This window comes from Lissotriton vulgaris, chromosome 8 (genome assembly GCF_964263255.1).
Source record: "Lissotriton vulgaris chromosome 8, aLisVul1.2, whole genome shotgun sequence".
Lineage (NCBI taxonomy): Eukaryota > Metazoa > Chordata > Amphibia > Caudata > Salamandridae > Lissotriton > Lissotriton vulgaris.
This window is the reverse complement of record NC_141696.1, coordinates 877,348,199-877,373,912: the sequence shown is the minus strand read 5'-3', so window position 1 is coordinate 877,373,912 and position 25,714 is coordinate 877,348,199. Positions and strand designations below refer to the sequence as shown.

The 25,714-nt window shown below is 45.4% G+C and overlaps 1 protein-coding gene across 2 annotated transcripts in view; it reads left to right on the top strand.

The window, feature by feature from the left end:
* Window positions 1-25,714, top strand: part of ABCC4 (ATP binding cassette subfamily C member 4 (PEL blood group)) — a 1,668,368-nt gene that overhangs the window by 408,463 nt on the left and 1,234,191 nt on the right. For both annotated transcript variants that reach the window (XM_086934802.1, XM_086934803.1), the window contains exon 6: window positions 18,322-18,485. In XM_086934802.1, coding sequence (XP_086790928.1) covers window positions 18,322-18,485 — 164 coding nt within the window. The remainder of the gene's footprint in view (window positions 1-18,321; window positions 18,486-25,714) is intronic.

Below are 25,714 nucleotides of genomic sequence, written 5' to 3'. Positions count from 1 at the left end.
ACTTTTTTCTTACTACTGGTTATTGCTCCTTGTCCCGAATCGGATTTGTAAGGAGACCTCCCTGATCTTTCTATCATTGATGTTGCAAGGCTATGTTAATGGTAGAATGTGCTCCATAAAATTACCTATAACATACCACGTTCAACCCTAGACAAATAGACTGCAAAAGCATCAGCAACTAGACCTGTTTGCTATGGCTAAGGTAGAGCAATTCTGGGAAATTTGCTGAGATATTGCTTTTGGGTACTCCTGAATCAAGGTGGGTACTCTGTTGTATATTTCTACTTTGCATTCTATACCCCCCCCCCCCCCCTCCACTGTCCCACCGCGTTTACCTGTGCTGGCCGCCCCTGGCCCTAATACGCTCAAACGGCAGAGATGTCACAGAGAGATACTCTTACCCTTTTGCCCTTTATCTGTAACCTCGAGTTCAGAAGAGCCAAATAGTGTAGTGAGAATGACTTTGTGGACTTAAATTTGACTCCAGATAGGCACTGTGGGGAGTGGAGAAGGGTAGGAGCAAACGGTGGTCTTAAGAATTCAGAGCCCTACAGAGACAGTGGCATGAAGCATGTGGGTTGGAAATATATGGTTATAGTGGCAAAGGGAAAGGTTTTACTCTGAAGGACAGTATTATTATGCAAACAACTGTGAAACAACCTAAGTACAGCCTACAATTGATACTGACACAATAGTTTTTTTTATATTAAACACAATGTTATTTGATTTTCATGTAAATAAACACATCTTATTGCCGAGCATCATATTTGTGGTACAATTATTGCCATATAACTAGTATAGTAGTTGTGCAGTGGCTCCGGACATATTTCTCACTTCTACGTGTAATCAGCTTGAGCCTCTCATTTCCTTAAACTTAATAGCCTGTGGCAATCAGAGCAACCGTGGGAGATTAATGACCTCTTCCCTGTTTAGCTTCTCTGTCAATGTGTACCGTTCTCGAGTATTGTCAGGAAGCTTGATAACATTAAACCCCATTACATATACATTTTCTCAGCCATGCATTCACATCTTTTCTATATAAATTCAAAGAAGGGCCTCTTAGTTGAACCAGTGTCTCATTATTCTCTTTTTTTGCTAACAATAACAGCAAGGCAGCAGATTTATAGTGTTTTTTTCCCTTTTTTTGAGTTTGGGATGTAGACCCAGTATGCAATGTGCTATTGAGCGTGTTATTGCACTCTCTTATCACCATAGCCACAACTGGGCATTACCATATCTTATGTACAACGCCTGTTTTGCTCTGGTGGTACCTCGGGCATTCCTGTGATCTGATCCGGTAGCCTTGTGTAATTAGTGACTGTTTTATTGAACATTAGTATTATACTTCACTCTGCATCAGCTAACAGTGCCTCACTGTATTTTTCCACCTTCTCTCGGATTGCTCGGGAGATAGTAACACATAGTAAATTATATTTTCTAATGCTGTGGCTGCTCCAGCCCTAAGAAAATGTGCCCAGCAGGAGATTACCTCTCAGCAGTTTCACACTCTTTCTAGCACACAGCTCGGGGTCTGGGGCCGAGATGCCCATCAGCACATAGTCAAGTTGACTAAGCAATGGCTGCAGTCTGTTTGGCAACCAAAGTTGAAACAACTAAGCAAAATCCTTGGAAGATGGTAGAGCAGCACCCTCTAAAAGGCCATTCACTAGCCACAGCAGCCAGAGGTGGGCTCCTGCAGAGATTGCGAGCTTGACTTCACTAACCCATGCTATCTATTCGTAAGACTTGAGACTTTCTTGGGATGTGTCAAAGCTAAGGGTCCGATGGCCCCCTGATTTCTCACTATACAGTCTTCCTGTAGCAGCATTATCAGTTTGAATAAGAGGAGGCCCGAGTGTTTTTGCACTTAACTGCTACAATATCAGCTTTTTGCCTAAAACTTCAGTTCTTCATGTAGGACGTGTCCTGGGAGGAGTGTGATCTCAAAACACTTCTAAATTGCCTCTTTCTAGCAGTTAAACACTAAGGGCCATATGTATCAACATCCTGATTTGCGATTCTCAAATAGCGATTTTTTAGAAATCGCTATTTGAGAATTGCAAATAGGGATGTATGTAAGAAATCGCAATTTTTTAGCGATTTCTTAATATTCCTTAATTGCGATTAGCAAATTGCAAATCGCAATTAAGGACTACTTTCCCATTCATTTCTATGGGCCAGGAGGCCCATAGCAATGAATGGGAAGTTATTCTCAATTTGCGATTCGCAATTTGAGAATAATTTCAAGGGTGTAAAGGTGTCATAAAGACACCCTGATGGACCCCTGAAATTTACATGTGTGCGCATATGGCGCACATACATGCCCTAAGGGCATGTATGTGCGCCACATGGCACCTTTACCAATGCCAAAAAGTGCATTTGTGACCACCAACTTCAAGTTGGTGGTAATTTGCGATTTCTTAATGAGAAATCGCACAACTTGGGTGCTTCATACATAGCATTTAAGGAATTGCAATTTGCGATTCCTTAAATGCTGACGCAAAATTAAGGAATCGCAAATTTTGCGATTCCTTAATTTTACGATGCGATTTTAATCATACATCAACTTTTTTCGCTTTTTTAGTCGCAAACGTGGCTTTTTTGCGAATCGCAGCGTTTGCGACGAAAAAAACAGATGATACATATGCCTGAAAAACCTTTGGAATTTTCAGAAAAAGGTGTGGAAAACTGAATAAGGAGGCCTAGAAATGGCCAGCAGGGTCAAGAGATCAGCTAGTGATGGAGACAAAAGGAATCCAAAGTAGCACAGAGGCCCAGTGTACCATGGGAATCCACTGGACTGCAAACCATGCCTTCCCCCTACTTCTCTCTAAAGACTAATAAGTGGTAATGTTTAAACTGTGCTCTCCCTGCTGGAAGATTGTCTTCAGAAGAGATCCCACACTGAGGAAGCTGCTTCATCTCGCCTCACAAGAAGCCCCTAGGGCCTCACAAAGTTGAATAATGTTTGTGAGGGAGTCCTGGGGAGAAGATGAGGCATTCTCGAGGGAAAGGTCACAGGCGGTCCTCGAGGGGCAGCACCTGCAGCACATGTTGAACCTGATTCTGTGTTACAGGTTATTCTCCTAACTACCGAAATCACATCAAACTCTAGGCCTAGGATGGCCTCAGGAAGAAGGATGGCAGCCAGCACTTTGTTTTTTCCCCTTCTCATTGTTTCTTTAAATACGTTCAGATGCTGCTGCTCACATTTTTTGGTAAATAACTTTTGTACATGGTGTTTCTCCAGGAAGTGTTAATGATAGCCCATTAGCACGAAGATGCTCAATATGTATTTGAAAGGCTGTCCCTCCACTTTCACCCACTGGCTGTTAAGTCCTTGACTGCCTAGGAGGGAAAAAAGCAGGAAGTCAGGAACCACATTTTATTTTGCATTTTACAAGTCTGTCAAGTGGCAAGATGACTCAAGGTACCAAGGGCATTCCTGACTTTTCAGACAATAGCATCTTACATTGTAGGGCTTGAGGTGTTGCTTTTAATGCTGTCATTAATATGGCAAAAAAATCCCAGCATGGAAAGTGGTGTTGGCAAAAATGGTAGAATTGGCGAAGGTGTAAAACATAGAGCCAGTTGCTAGCTATGTTTTAAAAATTTACAAAGTTGCTTAGTCCTTTTAAAATAATTGTTTGTTTCACACATAAAATAAAATTAAAAAACTGTTCAGATAGTTTGTGACAATACAGGTTTTTTTCACATCTCATCCTGCACTAAAACAAGCTCTGGCAATCCAATTTGTTTTGTCTTTTATGTAGCACAAAATTTACTACTAAGCATCACAACACGTCAAAGGTACAACATAAGCAGCAGCAGCACAGCCTTCCTTTCCTGAAAGGATAAGTAAAGGACATATAGCATTAGCATGAGGGACAATACAAGATTCTCGCACATATACAGAACAGGTAGAACACCGCTAACTAACACACTACAAAATATAGGGAGGAGTTAAGGGAGTGTTACATGCTCTCCGTAAACATGCATAAACATTCAAGAAGTATAATACTCTTGAAAGAAACCACTTGTGGAATTATCATACATTTGTGTACTCACATAGGATGATGACTCAACAGCTACAGAGTGTTGTAAACTTCATCAATGGGTTCTGTAAGAAAGCATGCTTTTTGCAGGTTTCACCCCACTTTTTGCCCTCTTTGAACTACTATCTGCTGGTTTATGGCTCTGAAAGTGCACTGGAGCCTGCTCTCCAGGCCCTGGTGCCAGTGCTCTCTCCCCAAAAATGATGTAAGCAAATTGGTGCTTCCAATTGGCAAGCACTTTAACTCCCTTATAAGTCCCTAGTAAATTATAGCAAGGGTACTCAAGGTGTTAAAGGGGTCACAAGGGAGGATGTTGTCTCTATATCCATTAGATAAAAAGAAATACCTTCCTTCTAAGGGGATGCCTTCTCATCTGGATTTGTTCCACCAATCACTTCCACAGTAACAGTGTAGAAAAGCAAATGTGAGGTTTCCAGAGCTGGACTTACAATCTAGAGGGCTTGCATCCACCTCGTCATAGGGAAAACTGGAGTTTTCTCAGCCAAATTATTATTATTATTATTATTAAATGGGTTTTATTAAGCGCAGACAACCCGGAGAACACTCCAGGAAGGACAAAAAACAACCACCACAAAAACAAAATGTGAAAATCCAGCTCTCTTGACATCCTGACTCAACTACCGCCCTCACCAGTGACTTGTTATTCATTCTCATTGAGGATGAAATAAAAGCCATGGTCATCAATGACATCCTGTTTGTCACCAATGGGAGAATCCTCATCGGTGACCATGAAGAGATATTATTGGGTAACGACCTTGTCAACTACCAAGCCCTCATCGAGAACAACTGCTCCTTCGGCTGCAAGATAACCATTGACACGATGCTACCCATGACCACCCAAATGATGTCTCTTCTTTCATCATTGCATTGTCAAAGGTGACTCTGTCAGTGATGGCCCATCTTTCTCAGTCGACAGCACATCCAGGAAAGATGCCTACTACCTCATCAACGTCACTGTCAACAACAACCTTGTCGATGATGACGCCCGCCAATAACTAATTTTAAAACACCTGTTACTTTTCAACTCATATAGGTGACAGCAAGCCTATTTACCGAGATTACGAACTCTGTGCTGGAGGCAGATCTCAGTGACCTGGATGGTTAGGAGACTGCCTACAATCCTACGCAGATAGATGTACTTTTTGTGCCCGAGTTAGAGAAAGAGGCCGTAGATGAAAAGTAAGCCTATCAAGAGTATGACTATCAGTCACTAACCTTTGTAGCAGAAAAACTATCTCAATCCTATGGATCTTATTGTTTCTATGAGGAACCAAAGGCAGTGGAGGTACTTGTTGCATTGTTGTCAACTTTGTAGCAGAGTATGGATACATTTCAAAGAATGTTTCCTCAACATCCTGCCAGGCAACCTACTCCTACCTAGGTCTAGGCGGTAAACTCACGTAGTTTGCAGAGTTTTTCCCACTCTGTGTAGGGCGTTGAGTTCTGAAATACTCGGAGCTATGTTTTTCCTCTCTTATGGCTCACCAATGTTAAACTGGTGAGCGCAAGCAAGGAAACTTCAACCCTAGACCACCTCCTAGCAAGATTTCTTAATGCAGGTGGTCGCGGCTGGTCTCTACCGCTTGCGTTGACAAACATGCCTGCTTGTGTAGAACATCTACTCAATCAGCAGAAAGAAGCGGCGCTTTCTTGCACTGCACGTGGTGCAGTTTGTGCTGATTTTACAGCGAGGGACAAACGCATGGTTCTAAAAATCAGTGTGAGCAGCATGACTTACCGCATTCACCTCTTGCGGAATACCATAGAGCGCGTCAGCATTTTTTTGTCACTTTATGATCGCTAACTCTGCCCAGGCCTACTCCTACCTCACCCATGGCCCTATCATACCTACTCAGTTTCCATCTCCACCTCCTCCACCAATGCCTCCTCCACCACCTCCATCTCCTTCACCTTCTATGAGCCTATCTCCCATAGTTGACAGACAACCACTGGTCCCTCCAACAACCAAGGAAATGGGGTATGAAGTCTCATTGGATTCCAAATATTCTGAATTGGAAAAGGCTGAATTGCCATAAGTGGGAATGCAATGATGAATGGGACAAATATATCTGAGCCAAGAACAGGAATGATTTGCATATCCAACCCGAATTACCTCTGAAGAATGAGCCCATGTTCATGGGCTATTGAAGAGGGCAGCTATGAAAGTCAGTCTTTCAATTGCTTCGGTGGAGCAGTAATACTTCATTTATGACATTATGAAACAGCCTTGCAAAGCCATAAGGTCAATACCCGTACAGGATTTTGTATGGTCAGAAGGACTAACAAAAACAACTGGAGAGTGATAGATCAAACCACACTTACAAGGAAAACTTTTGACGTGGTGAAAAAACAGACAGAAAGTGAAGGAGAACCAAAGAAAGGTTAAGTAAGAACCCTCACTCACCACCTAGTGGTGACATGCTTCATCACTGGGTTCCCACTGGAAAGACCTAGCGTCTTTCCAGTGTGCTACGACGCCTGTTTTGCAGCGGAGCTGGTTGTTGTGAGTGTTGAGGGTGCCAACAGGAAAAAACCAAAAGGTGCTAAGTGAGTGCAAATTAATTAAAAAGTGCGTAGTTGTGACAGTAAACTATTTTATTCAAGGTCCAACCAGCACTGGTTAAAAACAATTTAAAGTGGAAACTTAGGGTGGGTCTCAATAATTAAAGACACCTAGTCCACTGAGTGAAAAAAAAAATGGTCGACATGTTTCTGCTATGGGTGAGGCCAAGTCGCTCAGCTTTCGTCAGGACCAAAGGACAGTGATCCTCCGGTGGCATGCACACACTAAGGTGCACCCAACCGTGAGGAATATTGTGTGAAAAAGGTTTAAAATATTAGGAAAATTGTTCCAAAAATATTTACGGCTTAAAGCCGATTGTGACCCGGGCAGCCAGTTGCTGGGGTCTGTACCTGTAGGAAAAAATGTTATGTACCGTCAACACAACATCATTACAATATATCATTCATAATAGATGAGTAAATCATGATAATCCTTCACCACAAATGACCACCCGGGTGATGGAATTGTTATCAACGGGCAGTGTCAAAACATGTGCTTAGTAAGGAGTCCTGACAAGTCGTGTTGTCAACTTATTGTTAAAGGATTCCGAACAATTATTCACAAATATAGGGATCATATGAGTTAAATCTTCTTTTTGATCCTCATGAACGCCAATCTTTCTCATTACTTTTAGTCAAATTCAAAAAGGTAATCGGGGTTTATTGGAATTGAATGGCTATTTAGCCCAAGGTGCATTCAATTTCTAAAGAAACACAGTATGTCCATATCTACTCCTACATAAGGAGACGAAAAGGTGGCTTCACGTCGCGTATCTGAGGAGAGACAACCGTAGTGGTTTACATGATTATGATAGTAGTTGACATCAAATGGCAGGGTGTCTAATGTGTCAGTGCCCTGCACATGTTGTTTCAGGTGTCTATAACCATGTGCACAAATTTAACCGATAGTGAACAACACATAGCCTGATGTGGACAGCAATTTTTCACCGGTAACGCCGGTAATGAACAGCACATCGCCTAATACCCTCTGCACAGCGTTAGTCTTTTTAGAAAGTAGAAATGGACGACTTACATTTAAACTGACATCGATAGTTAATTTTGTAATTATAGCGGTAGTAGCCAGATATGTGTCCGTATTCAGCGTTGGGCTTAGAAACAATATTATTAAGCACTTACGTTTACGCTGACGACTACCCGCTCGGGACCTAATTTCGTCAACACCGCGGACCGGAAGAACGCCGAGTCTGCGCAGTGTAGGCTTACATCGTCTATGTTGGGATCACGTGATAGTCACGTGACCTCGTGTAGGGTCCGACAATCTTTGTCAGTTAAAGGGGCCCCATCATTATTGCTGTAAGCTCAAAATGTGCTACAATAATATTTAAATCAATACAACAGAGTGAGAACAAAATAAAGCTCGAGTTGATAAAAATCGCTCGGCAGTATTTGTGATCATGTCAGAAGGACTACATTTAATGAGGACCACCAACCACGGTTCCAGCGGTGCTGCACATTTTAGAAAAGAAATTCTGGTCCCCAGTTTAGACCCCTTCCGGTGGTTAGATCATTTGGGACATATATTTAGTTCTATCACAGCAACATCAATCAAACCTGCACTATTGGGGTATTGTGACCACCAAAGTGACATGACATCTCCCTCCTGATTGAAGGCTTTCCTGCAGACAAAAGAGAGAATGCCAAAGCAGTTGTCAAGGAGGTAGCGAAAACATCAGCAACCATCATCAATGCTGCAATGAATGTATCAAATGTATTCTTCTTCAGGTTGCTGGATCATCTGTATTCACAAGGCAGGGATGGTTGAGGACTTATGTTCTTGAGGGCAATTCTGGACACGCAAATGGGAAAGGTGATTCCCTTGGTGGGCAGGCCGATGAAGCTCCAAACCATGGCGAAGACCCTCTCTGCCAAGCAGTCAGACGCGGCCAGGCGCAGGCAGGTCAGATCTCTACTGGGCCTTTTGTCATCCTGCATAGGCTTTATACCCGTTTGACGGTTCCTGATGAGACCAAGTCAACAAGAACTGGATAATCAATGTAAGCAAATGGACAGCTCATGGTACACCACAATATAAGTCATAAGACGGCTGAATCAGGCACTGCTATAGTGCATTTCCCCCTCAAATCTCAATACAGGCCTCCCATTCCATCTTTCATCAAACAAAATAGCCCTAAAGACTAATGCAGCCATGTTGGACTGAGGAGATCACAAGCTGGAATTGTTGATCTGAGCATCCTGGTCAGACACAGAAACGATGCAGCATATCAATCTGCTGGAGCTGGGTGCCATGGTATGTTATGTGTATATGTAAAGCACACTATCACCCTCAAAGGTATCCTGGGACCTAGCAGGTGCATGTGCTTAGCCTTGCCTATAGTAGATTGGTAATTGAAAAGCCAGGTCTTCAGATTCTTGTGGAATTCAAGAAGAGTGATGTGGAGTCGGAGGTCATTCTGCACTTTAGGAGCTATGTAAGAGAACACCCATCCTCCTGATCTGGTTCTGTGTATGTGGTGGATGCGTGTAAGTATGAGCCGTGCGGAGTGGAGATGTCTGGGTGGTTTGTGAAAGCAGATGTGATTTTTCAGGTAGGTGGGGCCTGAATTGTGTTGTGCTTTGAATGTGTGTATGAAGAGTTTGAATTGAGCACTTTTTTGTATCTGAATCCAGTGCAGATCCCTGAGGTGTGATGGGATGTGAAGCCATAAGGCAGAGCCTACAATTATAAAGACATACAACACAACATTGATGTTCTACCGTAACAATTATGGAAGGATTGAGGTCCCGGCCTCTGTTGGAAGAAGCATAGCTACTATGTGGCTGGGCCATTTCCCATCATGTCTACATTGCTGAGGAGCAACTACCAAGGTGCCAAAATGTCAGCCAGGCCCACTCAGTTGAACACTATCAGACTGCCACAAGTGGGAGTTTCTCCAGGCTCAAGTGAACTACATCTTCACTAAGAGGGGTAGCCCTGCATTGGGCTTGTTCACTGTTAGACCTGTCATCCTTATGGTGGTCTTCTGCCAAACTTTGTGCTCACTTACCTCCTGTTCTTGTTGTATCTTTTTGTTGGCCTTAAAACTCGGAGCTCTTTACACCTGCTGACCAGTGCTAAAGCGCATGTGCTTCTCCCCTAAACATGGTAACATTGCTGTACACACAATTGACATTTAGTTTACGTGTATGTCTCTTCTAAAGTGGTATACCATATACCCAGGAACTGTAATGTAAATGCTATTAGTGGACCTGTAGCACTGATTGTGCCACCCACACAAGTAGCATTCCAAGCCTGTTTCCAGGTCTGCCATTGCAAGGCCAGTGTGTTCAGTTTACTGCCACTTGCCATGGCATTTAATACAACTTGCCAATCCTTAAATTCCCCCTTTAGTACACATAGGTCCCTCCTAAGGTAGACCTTAGGTAGCCCTTCTGGCAGGGTATGGTGTAACTACAAGGTAAGACATTCATTTTTATGTTTTACATGTCCTGGTTGTCACAAACAGCAACATTTGTTTTCACTACAGTGAAGCCGAATACTACTCTTCTCATAGGCAAGCAATGGGAATTCCTTAAAACACTTTTAAGCTGTAACTCTGTTAAATATTGCAGGGATCGCTGTTAGCTTGAGCTGAAAGCCATTTTTTACTTGCAAACACAACAGGTGATGGACCGAATGTGGATCAATGTCACACACTCAACCCAGTCCAAAGATCTGGGCCCAAATCCATCGTTATTTTGCACTCCACACCACCCTGGGTTAGACAATGGCGATATGCAAATCAGCTCTGACCCTGTGCCCCATGGGAACAGTCCAGTCCGAACTACAAAAGCCATGTCCTTCCCAGAACGGAATCAAGCATCCGAGGGCCGGACCGGTTTCGAGGTAACACCTCTCATCAGCCCGGCTAGCTTGACTCCAGTGGTGTGGAGTGCCTGGGACCCACGTCTGGGCATCCCCAGCGCACTTAGGGCGGAATATGCAAACACAACAGGTGATGGACCGAATGTGGATCAATGTCACACACTCAACCCAGTCCAAAGATCTGGGCCCAAATCCATCGTTATTTTGCACTCCACACCACCCTGGGTTAGACAATGGCGATATGCAAATCAGCTCTGACCCTGTGCCCCATGGGAACAGTCCAGTCCGAACTACAAAAGCCATGTCCTTCCCAGAACGGAATCAAGCATCCGAGGACCGGACCGGTTTCGAGGTAACACCTCTCATCAGCCCGGCTAGCTTGACTCCAGTGGTGTGGAGTGCCTGGGACCCACGTCTGGGCATCCCCAGCGCACTTAGGGCGGAATATGCAAACACAACAGGTGATGGACCGAATGTGGATCAATGTCACACACTCAACCCAGTCCAAAGATCTGGGCCCAAATCCATCGTTATTTTGCACTCCACACCACCCTGGGTTAGACAATGGCGATATGCAAATCAGCTCTGACCCTGTGCCCCATGGGAACAGTCCAGTCCGAACTACAAAAGCCATGTCCTTCCCAGAACGGAATCAAGCATCCGAGGACCGGACCGGTTTCGAGGTAACACCTCTCATCAGCCCGGCTAGCTTGACTCCAGTGGTGTGGAGTGCCTGGGACCCACGTCTGGGCATCCCCAGCGCACTTAGGGCGGAATATGCAAACACAACAGGTGATGGACCGAATGTGGATCAATGTCACACACTCAACCCAGTCCAAAGATCTGGTCCCAAATCCATCGTTATTTTGCACTCCACACCACCCTGGGTTAGACAATGGCTATATGCAAATCAGCTCTGACCCTGTGCCCCATGGGAACAGTCCAGTCCGAACTACAAAAGCCATGTCCTTCCCAGAACGGAATCAAGCATCCAAGGACCGGACAGGTTTCGAGGTAACACCTCTCATCAGCCCGGCTAGCTTGACTCCAGTGGTGTGGAGTGCCTGGGACCCAGGTCTGGGCATCCCCAGCGCACTTAGGGCGGAATATGCAAACACAACAGGTGATGGACCGAATGTGGATCAATGTCACACACTCAACCCAGTCCAAAGATCTGGGCCCAAATCCATCGTTATTTTGAACTCCACACCACCCTGGGTTAGACAATGGCGATATGCAAATCAGCTCTGACCCTGTGCCCCATGGGAACAGTCCAGTCCGAACTACAAAAGCCATGTCCTTCCCAGAACGGAATCAAGCATCCGAGGACCGGACCGGCACTGGAGTCAAGCTAGCCGGGCTGATGAGAGGTGTTACCTCGAAACCGGTCCGGTCCTCGGATGCTTGATTCCGTTCTGGGAAGGACATGGCTTTTGTAGTTCGGACTGGACTGTTCCCATGGGGCACAGGGTCAGAGCTGATTTGCATATCGCCATTGTCTAACCCAGGGTTGTGTGGAGTGCAAAATAACGATGGATTTGGGCCCAGATCTTTGGACTGGGTTGAGTGTGTGACATTGATCCACATTCGGTCCATAACCTGTTGTGTTTGCATATTCCGCCCTAAGTGCGCTGGGGATGCCCAGACGTGGGTCCCAGGCACTCCACACCACTGGAGTCAAGCTAGCCGGGCTGATGAGAGGTGTTACCTCGAAACCGGTCCGGTCCTCGGATGCTTGATTCCGTTCTGGGAAGGACATGGCTTTTGTAGTTCGGACTGGACTGTTCCCATGGGGCACAGGGTCACAGCTGATTTGCATATCGCCATTGTCTAACCCTGGGTGGTGTGGAGTGCAAAATAACGATGGATTTGGGCCCAGATCTTTGGACTTAGTTGAGTGTGTGACATTGATCCACATTCGGTCCATCACCTGTTGTGTTTGCATATTCCGCCCTAAGTGCGCTGGGGATGCCCAGACGTGGGTCCCAGGCACTCCACACCACTGGAGTCAAGCTAGCCGGGCTGATGAGAGGTGTTACCTCGAAACCGGTCCGGTCCTCGGATGCTTGATTCCGTTCTGGGAAGGACATGGCTTTTGTAGTTCGGACTGGACTGTTCCCATGGGGCACAGGGTCAGAGCTGATTTGCATATCGCCATTGTCTAACACAGGGTGGTGTGGAGTGCAAAATAACGATGGATTTGGGCCCAGATCTTTGGACTGGGTTGAGTGTGTGACATTGATCCACATTCGGTCCATCACCTGTTGTGTTTGCATATTCAGCCATTTTTTACTTGGCAGCCATCTTAGTTAGCCATGTGCTTGCCATGCGCTTTCTCCCTCTTCCAGAGCCTTGCACATGCTCAGAAAGGCCTAGCTATTAGGATGCACCTGCTCCTAGTATATAACTGTCAAGGCTATTCTTGCTGATGTAAGGAGAAATGTCTCCCCTCCCACTATGTTGAGCAAGCACATTTTGTATAGCCATATTAGTCAGTAAGCATGCTTACATGTGCCAGGACCTCCCCTTGGTTTTATGCTGACTAATGTAACCTACGCATATATAAGGGCCCTGTTCTCTGTACTCCTTAGACTGTCTCATACAGTAGCCTGAGGGTACTGTGTGATGCAGTCTCCCTCATGTGAGGTCACTAAATATGTTTTCTTGATATTACAGCTTCTGTGCCAATCTCTTCTTTGTTGGTTAAAAGGATCAAGTGTATCAGTGAACCCCTTAAGAAGTTTATATTTCTTCAACTCCTGATCAGAAAAGAGCAGCTGCATTATGTCTTATATCTTTGGAATGGTAATGATAAATCCTCTTTAATGGTAAAGTTGGATTTAACATTACTATTTTAGAACTTTCACTTTTGGAAAGTAGACATTTCTCAGCTCGGTTTGCTCTGTGTGCTGTGCAACCTGTCTCCGAAACAGGTCTGGGAAAATGACAGCTATGCTTTGTGCATGTCTTCTAGACAGCCACAAAGAGAGGAAGGGTGGGTGTGACAGAGAACTCATCTGCATTCATCAGCATTCTGATAGCTCTTGCTGGGGGAAACAACCATTACTTAGCATCTTTTATTTCGCTATTCCTTTACTTAGCATATTTTACTTCGCATAGTCCTTTTTCTACACATGTTTTTAATTAGCATGCCTTTACTTCGCATATGCCGTTACTTCGCAGGAAAAGAGTGGATCCATGGTTGAAGGTGAAGAGAGGGACCACGGGCAGAGAGAGGTAAGTGGGGCAGTGTAGTTAGGGTAGTGTTGTATTGTATGTGTAGTGTAGGGTGTAGTGTTTTAGGGTTTAGGGTAGTGTTGTAGTGTATGTGTAGTGTAGGGGGTAGTGTTTTAGGGTTTAGGGTAGTGTTGTAGTGTATGTGTAGTGTAGGGGGTAGTGTTTTAGGATTTAGGGTAGTGTTGTGGTGTATGTGTAGTATAGGGAAGTGTTTTAGGATTTAGGGTAGTGTTGTGTATGTGTAGTGTAGGGGGTAGTGTTTTAGGGTTTAGGGTAGTGTTGTAGTGTATGTGTAGGTAGGGGGTAGTGTTTTAGGGTTTAGGGTAGTGTTGTAGTGTATGTGTAGTGTAGGGGGTAGTGTTTTAGTGTTTAGGGTAGTGGTAGTGTAGTGTATCTGTAGTGTAGGGGATAGTGTTTTAGGGTTTAGGATAGTGTTGTAGTGTACGTGTAGTGTAGGGGTAGTGTTTTAGGTTTTAGGGTAGTGTTGTAGCGTATGTGTAGTGTAGGGGGTAGTGTACTGGGGTTTAGGTTAGTGTTGTAGTGTACATGTAGTGTAGGGTAGTGTTTTAGGGTTTAGTGTAGTGTTGTAGTGTATGTGTAGTCTAGGGGGTTGTGTTTTAGGTTATAGGGTAGTGTTGTAATGTATGTGTAGTGTAGGGGTAGTATTTTAGGGTAGTGTTGTAGTGTATGTGTAGTGTAGGGTAGTGTTTTAAGGTTTATGGTAGTGTTGTAGTGTATGTGTAGTGTAGGGGGTAGTGTTTTAGGGTTTAGGGTAGTGTATGTGTAGTGTAGGGTAGTGTTTTAGGGTTTAGGATAGTGTTGTAGTGTAGGGGGTGGTGTTTTAGGGTTTAGGGTAGTGTTGTAGTGTATGTGTAGTGTAGGGGAAGTGTTTTAGGGTTTAGGGTAGTGATGTAGTGTATGTGTAGTGTAGGGTAGTGTTTTAGGGTTTTGGGAAGTGTAGGGGGCGTGATGGGTAGTGTTGGTGTGTAGGGAAAAAAATGAAAAAAAGAATCTTCATGAATAGTAAAATCCTGCAAAGTAATGTACTGCTCAGTAATGGAAATTTAATGGTTTTAAATGATTGTGCGAAGTGATGGCATGCGTAATAAAAAACTGCTAAGTAAAGGCATTTGCGAAGTAAAAACTTCGTAGAAAATGCATGCTAAGTAATAGCATGCTAAGTAACGTCATACATTCCTTGCTGGGCCGGAAGAGAGATGGAGAGCTGGCATTTTTACCTGAATAGGCAGTTTCATGTTTCCCACACAAAGGTCTGATAATCTGGAGCCAGGGCTGGGATGTATGGGGGACCTGTGCCTTTCAAGAGCCTGCTTTTAAGTCACTTCCACTTCAAAGGTACAACTAGATATTAGTCCTGGGGCTCTGACCCTACCAAGACAGGACACTGCTGGGCCTGTGATGAACTCTGCCAGGAGTAAAGACTGATGTGCTACAGGTATTGCCACTCTGCCTGACTGCTGCTCAGGAAGAACTGTTTTTCTGTGCTGCCCTGCTGCTTACTGATCTCTGCGCTGCTGAGGACAATGACTGGACCCATCTCACTTAAACCCAGAGTGACTCCAAGGGTTTGCTGGCTTGCCTCCTGTTCTGAAGGGCCATCAAAGTCTTCCTTCAACTCTGCAACAGCACCTGGACTCTGTCATCTGTGAATCCTGCTCTGCCAAGTATTGCCAATCCAGTCTTAGGCCCTTAAAGGTGATTTCTGCTGTCCATAACCATCAAAATCAATGCAGTGATGACTTTGCGACTATCAGAACCGATGCATTGCTGTTCAACACCAACACAGTAGCCAATCGATGACATCGCTTTGACTGACTGCACAGGTTGATGACAACGGGCAGCATGGCTCGACGATGACGCATTGCCTGCAATGTAATGGGGTTAGTCGACGAAGCAGTCATCGCCTGCGCAGATCAGAATCAATGCTTTGAATCTTCACCATTGACGCTTGCTCAATCCAAGGCACTTTTTCAGCCGGAGTCCAGTTGCCAGCCTGTCCTCCAACGTGGTTGGTCTGAACATTGGATTTGCCCTGGTCCAGCGCGACCTCGAGAGACCCCTAAGTGCTATTTGAATCTAAGCCCTAGATTGTGATTTAATCTTTAAAAATTGAAACTTCGGTTCTACTTAGTGTATTTTTGACATGTTGGTCTTGTTTTACTCATGAACTTATTGTCTATTTTTCTAACCCTATGTTGACTATTTTTGCGGTGTTTTCATTGTGTTACTGTGTGTGTGTGTGTGTATTCCACAAGTATACTTTACACATTGGCTCTTTAGATAAGACTGACTGCTCTGTGCCAAGCTACCAGAGGGTTTGCACAGGTTATCTTTTAGTGTGTTTCTAGCTTTCTTTACTAGAGTGGTTGTTCCTGCTTGTACAGAGTACATACTCTGACAACCAGTAACCCCATTTATATCATTCCCCATCTGGAGCAACAAGAAATGCCTGCAGGTTTTAGCATTGAGGAACCAAGGGCAGCACCTTTTTAGATTAAATGGCTCAATGTCTTTCTATACAACTTTCCTCCACTTTCCTTGAACCCCATAGTTCTGAGGAAGGCTAAAGAGGATCATTTTACCGTAATCTTATTTGCCCCAACATTGTAATGCCAGTGATAGTACACTGAGCTCCTGAATCTACCCACTGTTCTGGCGATATTAATAAAAATGCACTTTATTAGGACCTCAAGTCACTGAGCCTGATAACTTGGTAGCTGGCCACTTAGATTTGTTCATTTGGATCTGCCTGTGGAATGCATGAACATCCTGCTGTAGACTTCAGCAGCCGCAGGCACCAAAAACATAAAATGCCAAGTGAAACTGCTTCTGTGTCTTGTGAAAAGACAAGGATTGCACCTAGCCTATATACAACTTTTCCATACTTGCTGGACCTAGCCCAGAGTAGTCTTAAATACTCGTGAGTACTAGTCCGTCAAGCGGCATTATCAAGGTTTAGAAAAACTGAAGGCACTTTGTCCACTCTGTTTACATACAGCATCATAAAAAGGTTAATGAAGGAACTCTTTGGAGTACTTCCTCCTGTATAGCACCCTTCTGTGTCCTCGGAGGTCACCGCTGTCTTGAGCCAGCTCATGCTGCTTCTCTAAAGCTCACCTAAAGTTTATCCCTTTTAAGACAGCACTACTTGTGGATTTTACATCAGCAAGGAGAGTAGGAGAGATGCAAGTTTTTCCTGCAAAATACCCCTTACTCTGTTTTACAGTCATTTTACAGATCAACCCTAAATTGATCCCTAAAATCCCTATTGACTTCCATTTGATTGAGTTTGTCATTGTGAGCTAATTTTACCCAGATCCCTCCGGGCCAGCCAGAAAAAAATTACTCTCACAAGAGGTACAAAGGTAGACTAGATTATACATGGACAAGACAAACGGCATGTGGTCTTCGGACCAACTGTTTGCGCCATCAGCCTAGGAAGGGGCTGAACCCTGCCCAGAGGACAGCAAATTGTCTCTTAGCCTGTATCACCGTCTGCCAGAGTAAAGGAAAGCTTCTTCTTAACGGAAGAGTTAGGACCGTTCCAAAAAGTGGCAGATACCCCATCTGCCATATTAAGAGTGCCATTAACAGTGATGCACTGGACATTTGCATTTGATTATAGGATTTGTAGAGCGCACGAATGCCCGCGGGCCACTTTTTGGCAGATGCTCTGCATCCACCCAACTGCAGGCCCCAAGCAGTGCACAAAGGGCTTACCAGAGTCAAAGCCACACAAGAAACCAAAGGCGAGCATGACAAAAAGCTCTGGGATGAAAAGGAAGGGGATGGGGTGTGATGATTGGGGTTCCAAGTGAAACTGAAAGCTTGTAAGATTTAGGAACGGATGGGTAGAAGAGGCACATACCTAAGAGAGATGACAGGATAGATTCTCCATGGCGGTTGAGTTTTAACCAGTGGCTAAAATTTGAAAATAGAAGTGCAGGTACCCTGTACCAGAGTACCTGCTTGTTTCTGAGAAGTGCTGGTACTCTCCCATTAAACGTATTACGTCACTCTTGAGAACTGCAAGTACTCTCCCATTAAAGGTATTAGGTCACTTGAGAAGTGCAGGTACTCGCCCTCTCAGAATAAAAAAGTGCAGGTACTCAGTACCGGACAGTGCCAGCCCATTTAAAGCACGTCCTGCAGCCAAAGGCCTCGTCCTCTCCGTGGTTAAAATGCGTGCCATGCAGATACTGGAGAGCACCTTATACGGCTTTACTTCGTCTATGCTCCGCCCTTAGCAGGACAAATATTATTCGTGAATAGTAAAGACTGTGCACATTTCTCCATAAATGTCATTTGGGAATAACAAAGGTTTTAAGTTTGTTTCACAATTACACAACTGCAAGAGCATCCATTTCTGAGATGCATTACTGAGCCGCGCCTCCCGTTACAGATTGTTATCAACAACGAGCCTCCAGCTCAGCCTTTCTTGATAGCCGGCAGGCAAAGAGATCTAACAAGGGTTTCAGAGACAATTATAATGACGGTATGTCCTCAAGCATTTCACGTCTGCTTGTTTGTTAAAAGTATTACATTGACAAAGGTGTGCCTAATTAATGCTGTCTTTTGCAGGTGACTATTTTCTTGCACTTTCTGTGGGCGGGGCCGCTGCAGGCCATTGCAGTGACGGCGCTGCTATGGATGGAAATTGGCCCTTCGTGCCTTGCAGGGATGGGCGTTTTGATTATTCTCATGCCTTTGCAAACTTGGCTCGGCAAGTTGTTTACCTCACTAAGGTAAGATATATTTATAATCTGAATTTTAGGAAACACATCTGAGAATTGGTTTAAAAACCTTGAGTTGTTTGTTTTTCTTTTACATTGGTCCATCCACTGGAAGTTCAACAATAGACACCTACGGGTAGAAGTGCGCTTTTAGAAATCTTAGTTTTATTTAATTTCAGTTACGTTTAGCAAAGCTGTGCAAGTGTGTATTAAATGTTAGGCTGATACTTTGGGCCATAGGAATACAAGCGGCATAGAAACCGATTGGGAACTTGAAATAGCTCAGGGGTCATATGAAACCAAAGAGATCAAAGGACATTAAGAGTGACTGAGCCGAGCAGGTAAAACTCCTGTACACGGAGCCCACCGCCCAGGTGTGGACAGTTAATCAAATCTCCGACTCATTTTCTACAGGCTGGGACACAAAGCAGGGGTGCTCGCTATCCCCCATGACAGGGCTTTAAAGTGGCCCGGCTACTGCCGGAGCACGGGCAGTTCTAAAAGGCAGGTGCTGAGAGGGGTCCTTATCGGGCTCTCCATTTTTGCCCTCGTTCTCAGGGTGGAAAACACATCTAAACTCTGCAGCAGTACCTGCCTCTGATGTAAGGTCAACGAGACTCATTATAGTTCTTTCACTGTCTCATAATTAGACAACTGAAACATTTTCAATATTATATACAAGGAAGCCATAGGTGTTTAGCTTACGACCATTGACAAAGTCAACAGTCCTGGTTTAGTGTAGGTGTAATGTTACTTGTTGTATTATATGTCTTCAAAACACACAAGATGATGGACGGAATGTTGCACAATGGCAAACATTCACCCCCAGTCACAGATCTGGGTTTAATCCATCAGTATTTTGCTCACCAAGCCACCCCAGTTCAGACATGGCCATATGCAAATCAGTCTTGACCCTGCGCCTCATGGGAACAGTCCAGCCCGAACTGCCAAGCCATGCCTTCCCTGGACCAGAATCAAGCATCCTAGGACCGATTTCTGGCTATCAGCTGTCTTCAGCCAGGATAGCTTGACTCCAGTGGCTTAGTGAGCAAGGGACCCACATCTGGGCATACCCTTCCCACATACGGTGAACAGCAAAACACACAAGATGATGGACGGAATGTTGCACAATGGCAATCATTCACCCCCAGTCACAGATCTGGGTTTAATCCATCAGTATTTTGCTCACCAAATCCACCCCAGTTCAGACATGGCCATATGCAAATCAGTCTTGACCCTGTACCTCATGGGAATTGTCCAGCCCGAACTGCCAAGCCATGTCTTCCCTGGACCAGAATCAAGCATCCTAGGACCGGTTTCTGGTTATCAGCCGTCTTCAGCCAGGATAGCTTGACTCCAATAGCTTAGTGAGCAAGGGACCCACTTCTGGGCATACCCTTCCCACATAGGGTGAACAGCAAAACACACAAGATGATGGACGGAATGTTGCACAATGGCAAACATTCACCCCCAGTCACAGATCTGGGTTTAATCCATCGGTATTTTGCTCACCAAGCCACCCCAGTTCAGACATGGCCATATGCAAATCAGTCTTGACCCTGTGCCTCATGGGAACAGTCCGGCCCGATCTACCAAGCCATGTCTTCCCTGGACCAGGATCAAGCATCCTAGGACCGGTTTCTGGCTATCAGCCGTCTTCAGCCAGGATAGCTTGACTCCAGTGGCTTAGTGAGCTAGGGACCCACGTCTGGGCATACCCTTCCCACATAGGGTGAACAGCAAAACACACAAGATGATGGACGGAATATTGCACAATGGCAAACATTCACCCCCAGTCACAGATCTGGGTTTAATCCATCGGTATTTTGCTCACCAAGCCACCCCAGTTCAGACATGGCCATATGCAAATCTCAAAGCTCAGACGTGAGACCCTTGCTCACATTGCCACTGGATTCAAGCAAGCCTGGCTGAAGACGGCTGGAATGCCAGAAACCGGTCCTAGGAAACTTGTTTCCCGTCCAGGGAAGGCATGGCTTGGCAGTTCGGGCTGGACTGTTCCCATGAGGCACAGGGTCAGACTGATTTGCATATGGCCATGTCTGAACTAGGGTGGCAGAGTGGGCTAAAGAACGGTGATGGATTAAACCCAGATCTGTTGACTAGGTGTGAGTGTTTGATTGGTTCAGATGCTCCGTCTATCACCACCCCCTTTTGTACCGCTTTGTTCGCCATAAGTTGGCAGGGTATGCTCAGACGTGAGTCCCTTGCTCACTTTGACACTGGATTCAAGCAAGCCTGGCTGAAGACGGCTGGAATGCCGGAAACCGGTCCTAGGAAGCTTGTTTCCGGTCCAGGGAAGGCATGGCTTGGCAGTTCGGGCTGGACTGTTCCCATGAGGCATAGGGTCAGACTGATTTGCATATGGCCATGTCTGAACTGGGGTGGCAGAGTGGGCTAAAGAACGGTGATGGATTAAACCCAGATCTGTTGACTGGGTGTGAGTGTTTGATTGGTTCAGATGCTCCGTCTATCACCACCCCCTTTTGTACAGTATTATATATCTGGGCACACCAACAGAAGCAGCAAAATACCAGTCGGGCAGCACACCAAGCCAACCGCAAATTCTTAGTTTACGTGTTTTAAGCCACGCCCTTAATTACATCGGCCTCGCCCCTTATAGAGACTCCCCTCAATTGTTTCAACATACTTAAAGTCCTGCCCTCTGATAATTACGTTGGCCATGGAGCCCCTTGCAGGCCTGTTCAGGAGCAGAGGTCCGGACAGGAGGACACAGATTAGTGATACTTGGGACACTATCTCCCTATATGCAGATGACGCTTTCCTTCATCCGCGCGACCCGTGATGCAGGTTCTAGAGGGCTTTGGGAAAGTTTTGGGTCTGCGAATGAACTCATCCAAGACTTGTTTGTTTCAACTAAGGGAGTTGACCGATGCTGAACGAGCGAGTGTGGTAGAAGGCGGCCCAGAGTGGAGATCTGATACGTTTACATATTTGGGAATCCAAGTATGACACACTGATGATGCCCTAATTCAGGGGAGCCTGACTAAATTGGTGTCTAGCGCCAGGAGGTCACTACAATTTTGGAAAACCCTCCACCTCTCTGCAATGAGCAGAGTGGCTTTTGCGAAAATGCTGGTGCTGCTAAGGTTGCCATACCACTTTTCGACTTTAACAGTACTACTACCTGGAACATTCTTTAGGGTACTGAACAATGTGCTGACGAACCTGATCTAGGAAAGCTGCAGGAAGTGAGTGGCACTGCACGAGTTGCACAAACCACTAGACAAGGGTGGGTTGGGGTCACAGAGCTATGAGTTATACTACCCAGTGGCCCAATTACAGAGGCCCATGAAGTGGCTGGCAGATGGCCCAAACCCTGATAAGACAGCCATAGCACATGGCTTACACGGTTGCCAACTGTTGAAGTGGCTGATGCGATCACGCACCAGGGACTCTTCCATGAATACAGTTGCGACACTGGCAAAACACTGTTGGCACCAGTACGTGCTCTTGGGGACACCTACCAAACCATATTCTCCATGTTTGCCGCAGTGCATGCTGCCGGCCTTCCATGCAATATTCTTCCATTACAACACACAGGACTAGTTGGATTGCGGAGTAACCACTCTTGGGGACATGTACACCAGTGGCGGCTGGTATTTGACAGCGGTGAGGGGGTGGGTCATGGGACTGGGGTATCAGGGAGGTAATGAAGAAAAAAAAGGTACCTGTCTGCTGCTGCCGCCGCCTCCTCTCCCTCTTTGCCTGCTTCTAGAGCAGGAGCAGGAAGCACCCGGCTTCCAGCCTCCTGATAGCCAATCACAACACTGTAATGCATTGTGATTGGTCTGAGTGCTATGGATCGGCGCTCAGCCAGAGACTGGGCATGTTCTCCATGCAGGCTGTAATGCAGTCTGCATGGATGACATGTAAAGTACGAATGATGGTTTGACCAGCCCGAGACGGCCGGCAAAAGCGTCCTGTGCATTTGGAGTGGGAAAACCACTCAAGTGGGCAAACCACTTCTCCCCTGCCCTACTGTGTGAGCAGAGCAGCCACTCCCCAACCCAGGTGAGCAAGGGGAAAAATAAAATGATAATAGCAATGAGTTATTATAATTTTATTTTTTCCCCTTTCGCCTGCTTGGTGAGGTGACACTCCTCCGCCTTTGCAGAGGAGCCGCCATTGATGTACACACATTATATCTTACTCGAATTTTAGGAGGTGGCTGATACCTACGGTGTGGGTTCTTGCCACCTATTGACACACAGTGCATTGACAAATGCCAATTGCGCAAACATGGAAACGGGATCAGGTTAAACCGTAACCCTCAGACACTCTTCAACTTTTACTTGGTCACGGGGGTGGCAGAAAATTGGTCACCCTATTGTACAACACAGTGCTGGGAAGTAGACTTAATCGGTACTCTTCAGTACAGAATACATGGAGCACAATAATAGGGTGAGCTGCCATGCAAGCAGTGGGAATCCACACTAGAGCGCGTCAAGATGATGTCCAGAAACCGGAGACTTAAGAACACACACTTTAACGATGTGCACCAAGTGTAACTAAACTCGGCCTGAATCAGTCGCATATTCCCGGAGGCCATGCCAAAATGCCCCTGTCCGATTCTCAGGAAGCTGAATTTCAGCATATGGTCTGGGCCTGCCTGAAGATTGCCTGCTTCTGGTAGGCTATTGAGGTGACCGTGGCTGGGCTCACGGGTAGGTCTATTGTGAGGGACCTTGCTTGGGCTAGTACCAAGCACACAGAGAACTGTGTAGCATCTTTGTATCCTTGGCTTACATCTTGGCTAAGAGGTAAATCGTGATGGGGTGGGCTGCACCTCCAAAGCGACGTTGGTTGGTTGACAAACCCCCTTGACACATGATTAGCAGGATGTCAGAACACATGTTCCAGCATGGTGGGGTGGCAGCCTTCGCACTGTTCAGGGATCACACCGTTATATGTAGGGAGAAGACACTGCCATGACTTGTGATCCAATTGTGTGCACGGAGGTAGGAGATATGCACCCACATAGGGAGAAACTCTTACATACAAGACACAACGAGACCACTCAAAGTGGAAATTGCTTGCGAATGATCAACATACTGGGCCGCAGTAAAGCAGTGCATTTACCCACCATGTGGCCAAGACTGTCCACCAAATGCTTATGCTCATGATTTTGTTTGTACATTGGGGAGGAGCAGTGACACCTTGTTCACACTCTCTTCCTTAGATTAATTTCCTTCTCTCCCAATGGTTCTCCACATGATGTATGCAGATTGTGTTTGAAACTTTCTGTTCTGCACCGGCTGCTGGCAAATAGGCAGCATGTCTGTGCAGCAGTTTATAGGTCCTGCAGAAGTTTTGGCAGACGCTTATGTGTAATGTGTGTATACTCATTCTAACACTCTTTTTCTGTATTATAGCACTTTTTGGTACAGAGCCTTTCTGAGAACTGGTGATCTGGGCTATTACACAGAATTAGGCAAGAGAATGATCAAGTCATCTCTGAAAAAATAGGTTAGAAAAAATACATAACTTCAGAGACATGTTTTCTCATACTTTAAAAACTGCTTTCCCTCTACTGATTTTAAAGGCAGCGTTGAGGGAAACAGATTATTTTTACATATATATCACCTTCTGTGCTCCAACATTCAGACTTGAACAAAATACAACTTGCTTTTACCCAAGGTACATTCCTTGACAGAGTTCCATATTTTTCATTCCTCACAGATTACTTGTTTGTGAAACGTGGGTGGGTTTTCTTCCGGCCCACATTTCACTTGCTTGTCATTTCTAGGACAAAGGCTGGAGTGCTCAGTTGAAAAGTTGTGTATTTGTAAAGCGCACTATCACCTGTGAGGGTATTCTGGTACTCCCTATGGTAGGTTGGTTAATTAAAAAGCCAGGTCTTCAGCTTTTTGTGGTATTCAAGGAGATAGTTGGAGGCTCTGAAATTGAATGGCAGGCCATTCCATGCTTTATTAGCGATGTAAGAGAACGCCTGTCCTCCTGATCTGATACTGTGTTTGCGTGGGATGTGTTTGAGTAGGTGTCCTATGGAGTGGAGGTGTCTGGGTGGTTGTTTGAAGAATATGCATCTGTTCTGGTAGGTGGGGCTTGAATAGTGTAGTGGCTTGAATGTGTTAATGAGGAGTTTTAGTTAAGTGTGTTTGTGTATTGGGAGCCAGTGTAGTTCCCTGAGACATGGTGTTATGTGAGTTTTGTGTGGGAGGTTGAGGATTAGTGTGGCTGCCGGGTTCTGGCTGGTTTTCATTCTTCTAATGAATTGTTTGATAATCTCTGCTCAGAGGGTGTTTCCATAGTCCAACTTGCTAGTGACTACAGTGTGAGTGACAGTTTTTCCAGTGTTGCTTGGAAACCATTTGACGATCTTCCTCAGTATCTTCAAGGTGCGGAAACAGGATTCAGTGACAACGTTGACTTGTGCGGTCCTGTCCATTTTGCTGTCAGTGATTATTCTGATGTTCCTGGCATGAGTTCTGGGTGTGGGTCCGAGTTTGGCTGGCCATCAGTTGGAATCCCAGGGTGAGGTGTCCTTGCTAAGATCACTACTTCTGTCTTGTCAATTTTAAGCTTGAGACAGTTGGCTTTCATCCAGTTAGCGACGTTGGTCATGCAGTCGGCAAACTTGTGTCTTGTCTTGTGTTGGTGGTCTTGTCTGAGAGGGAGAGTATGAGTTGTGTGTCATCTGCAAAGGAAATAATGTTGACATCATGTGCATGGATGACTTTGGCTAGATGAATCATTCATTCATTGAAGAGAGTGGAGCTGAGCGATGACGATTGAGGTACTCCGCAGATGAGTTTGCTGGGTTCTGAGTAGTAAGGTGCCATGCTGACATCTTGTGTTCAACCTGTTAGGTAAGAGCCTATCCAGCAGAGAGTGTCCTCTCATTTCCAGTCCCGTGCTGGTGCTTGATGAGAATGGGGTGTGAGACAGTGCCACATGCTACAGAGTGGTCTAGTAGAATGAGGGCTGCCAAGTCTCCTCTGTCAAGGATCGTGTAGATGTTATCTGTGGTGTAATATGAGTGCTGTTTCATGACTGTGGTTGGGCCCGAATTCAAGTTGTGTGGCATTGAGGAGCTGGTGGTTGCTCAAGTGGTCATTGAGGTATTGGTTGATTCGTTTTTCTAAGATCTTTGCTGGTTATAGTAGGAGGGAGATTGATCTGTAGTTGGAAAGCGGGCTGGGTTATCGGATGGTGGCTTTAGTAGAGCCATGTCAGTG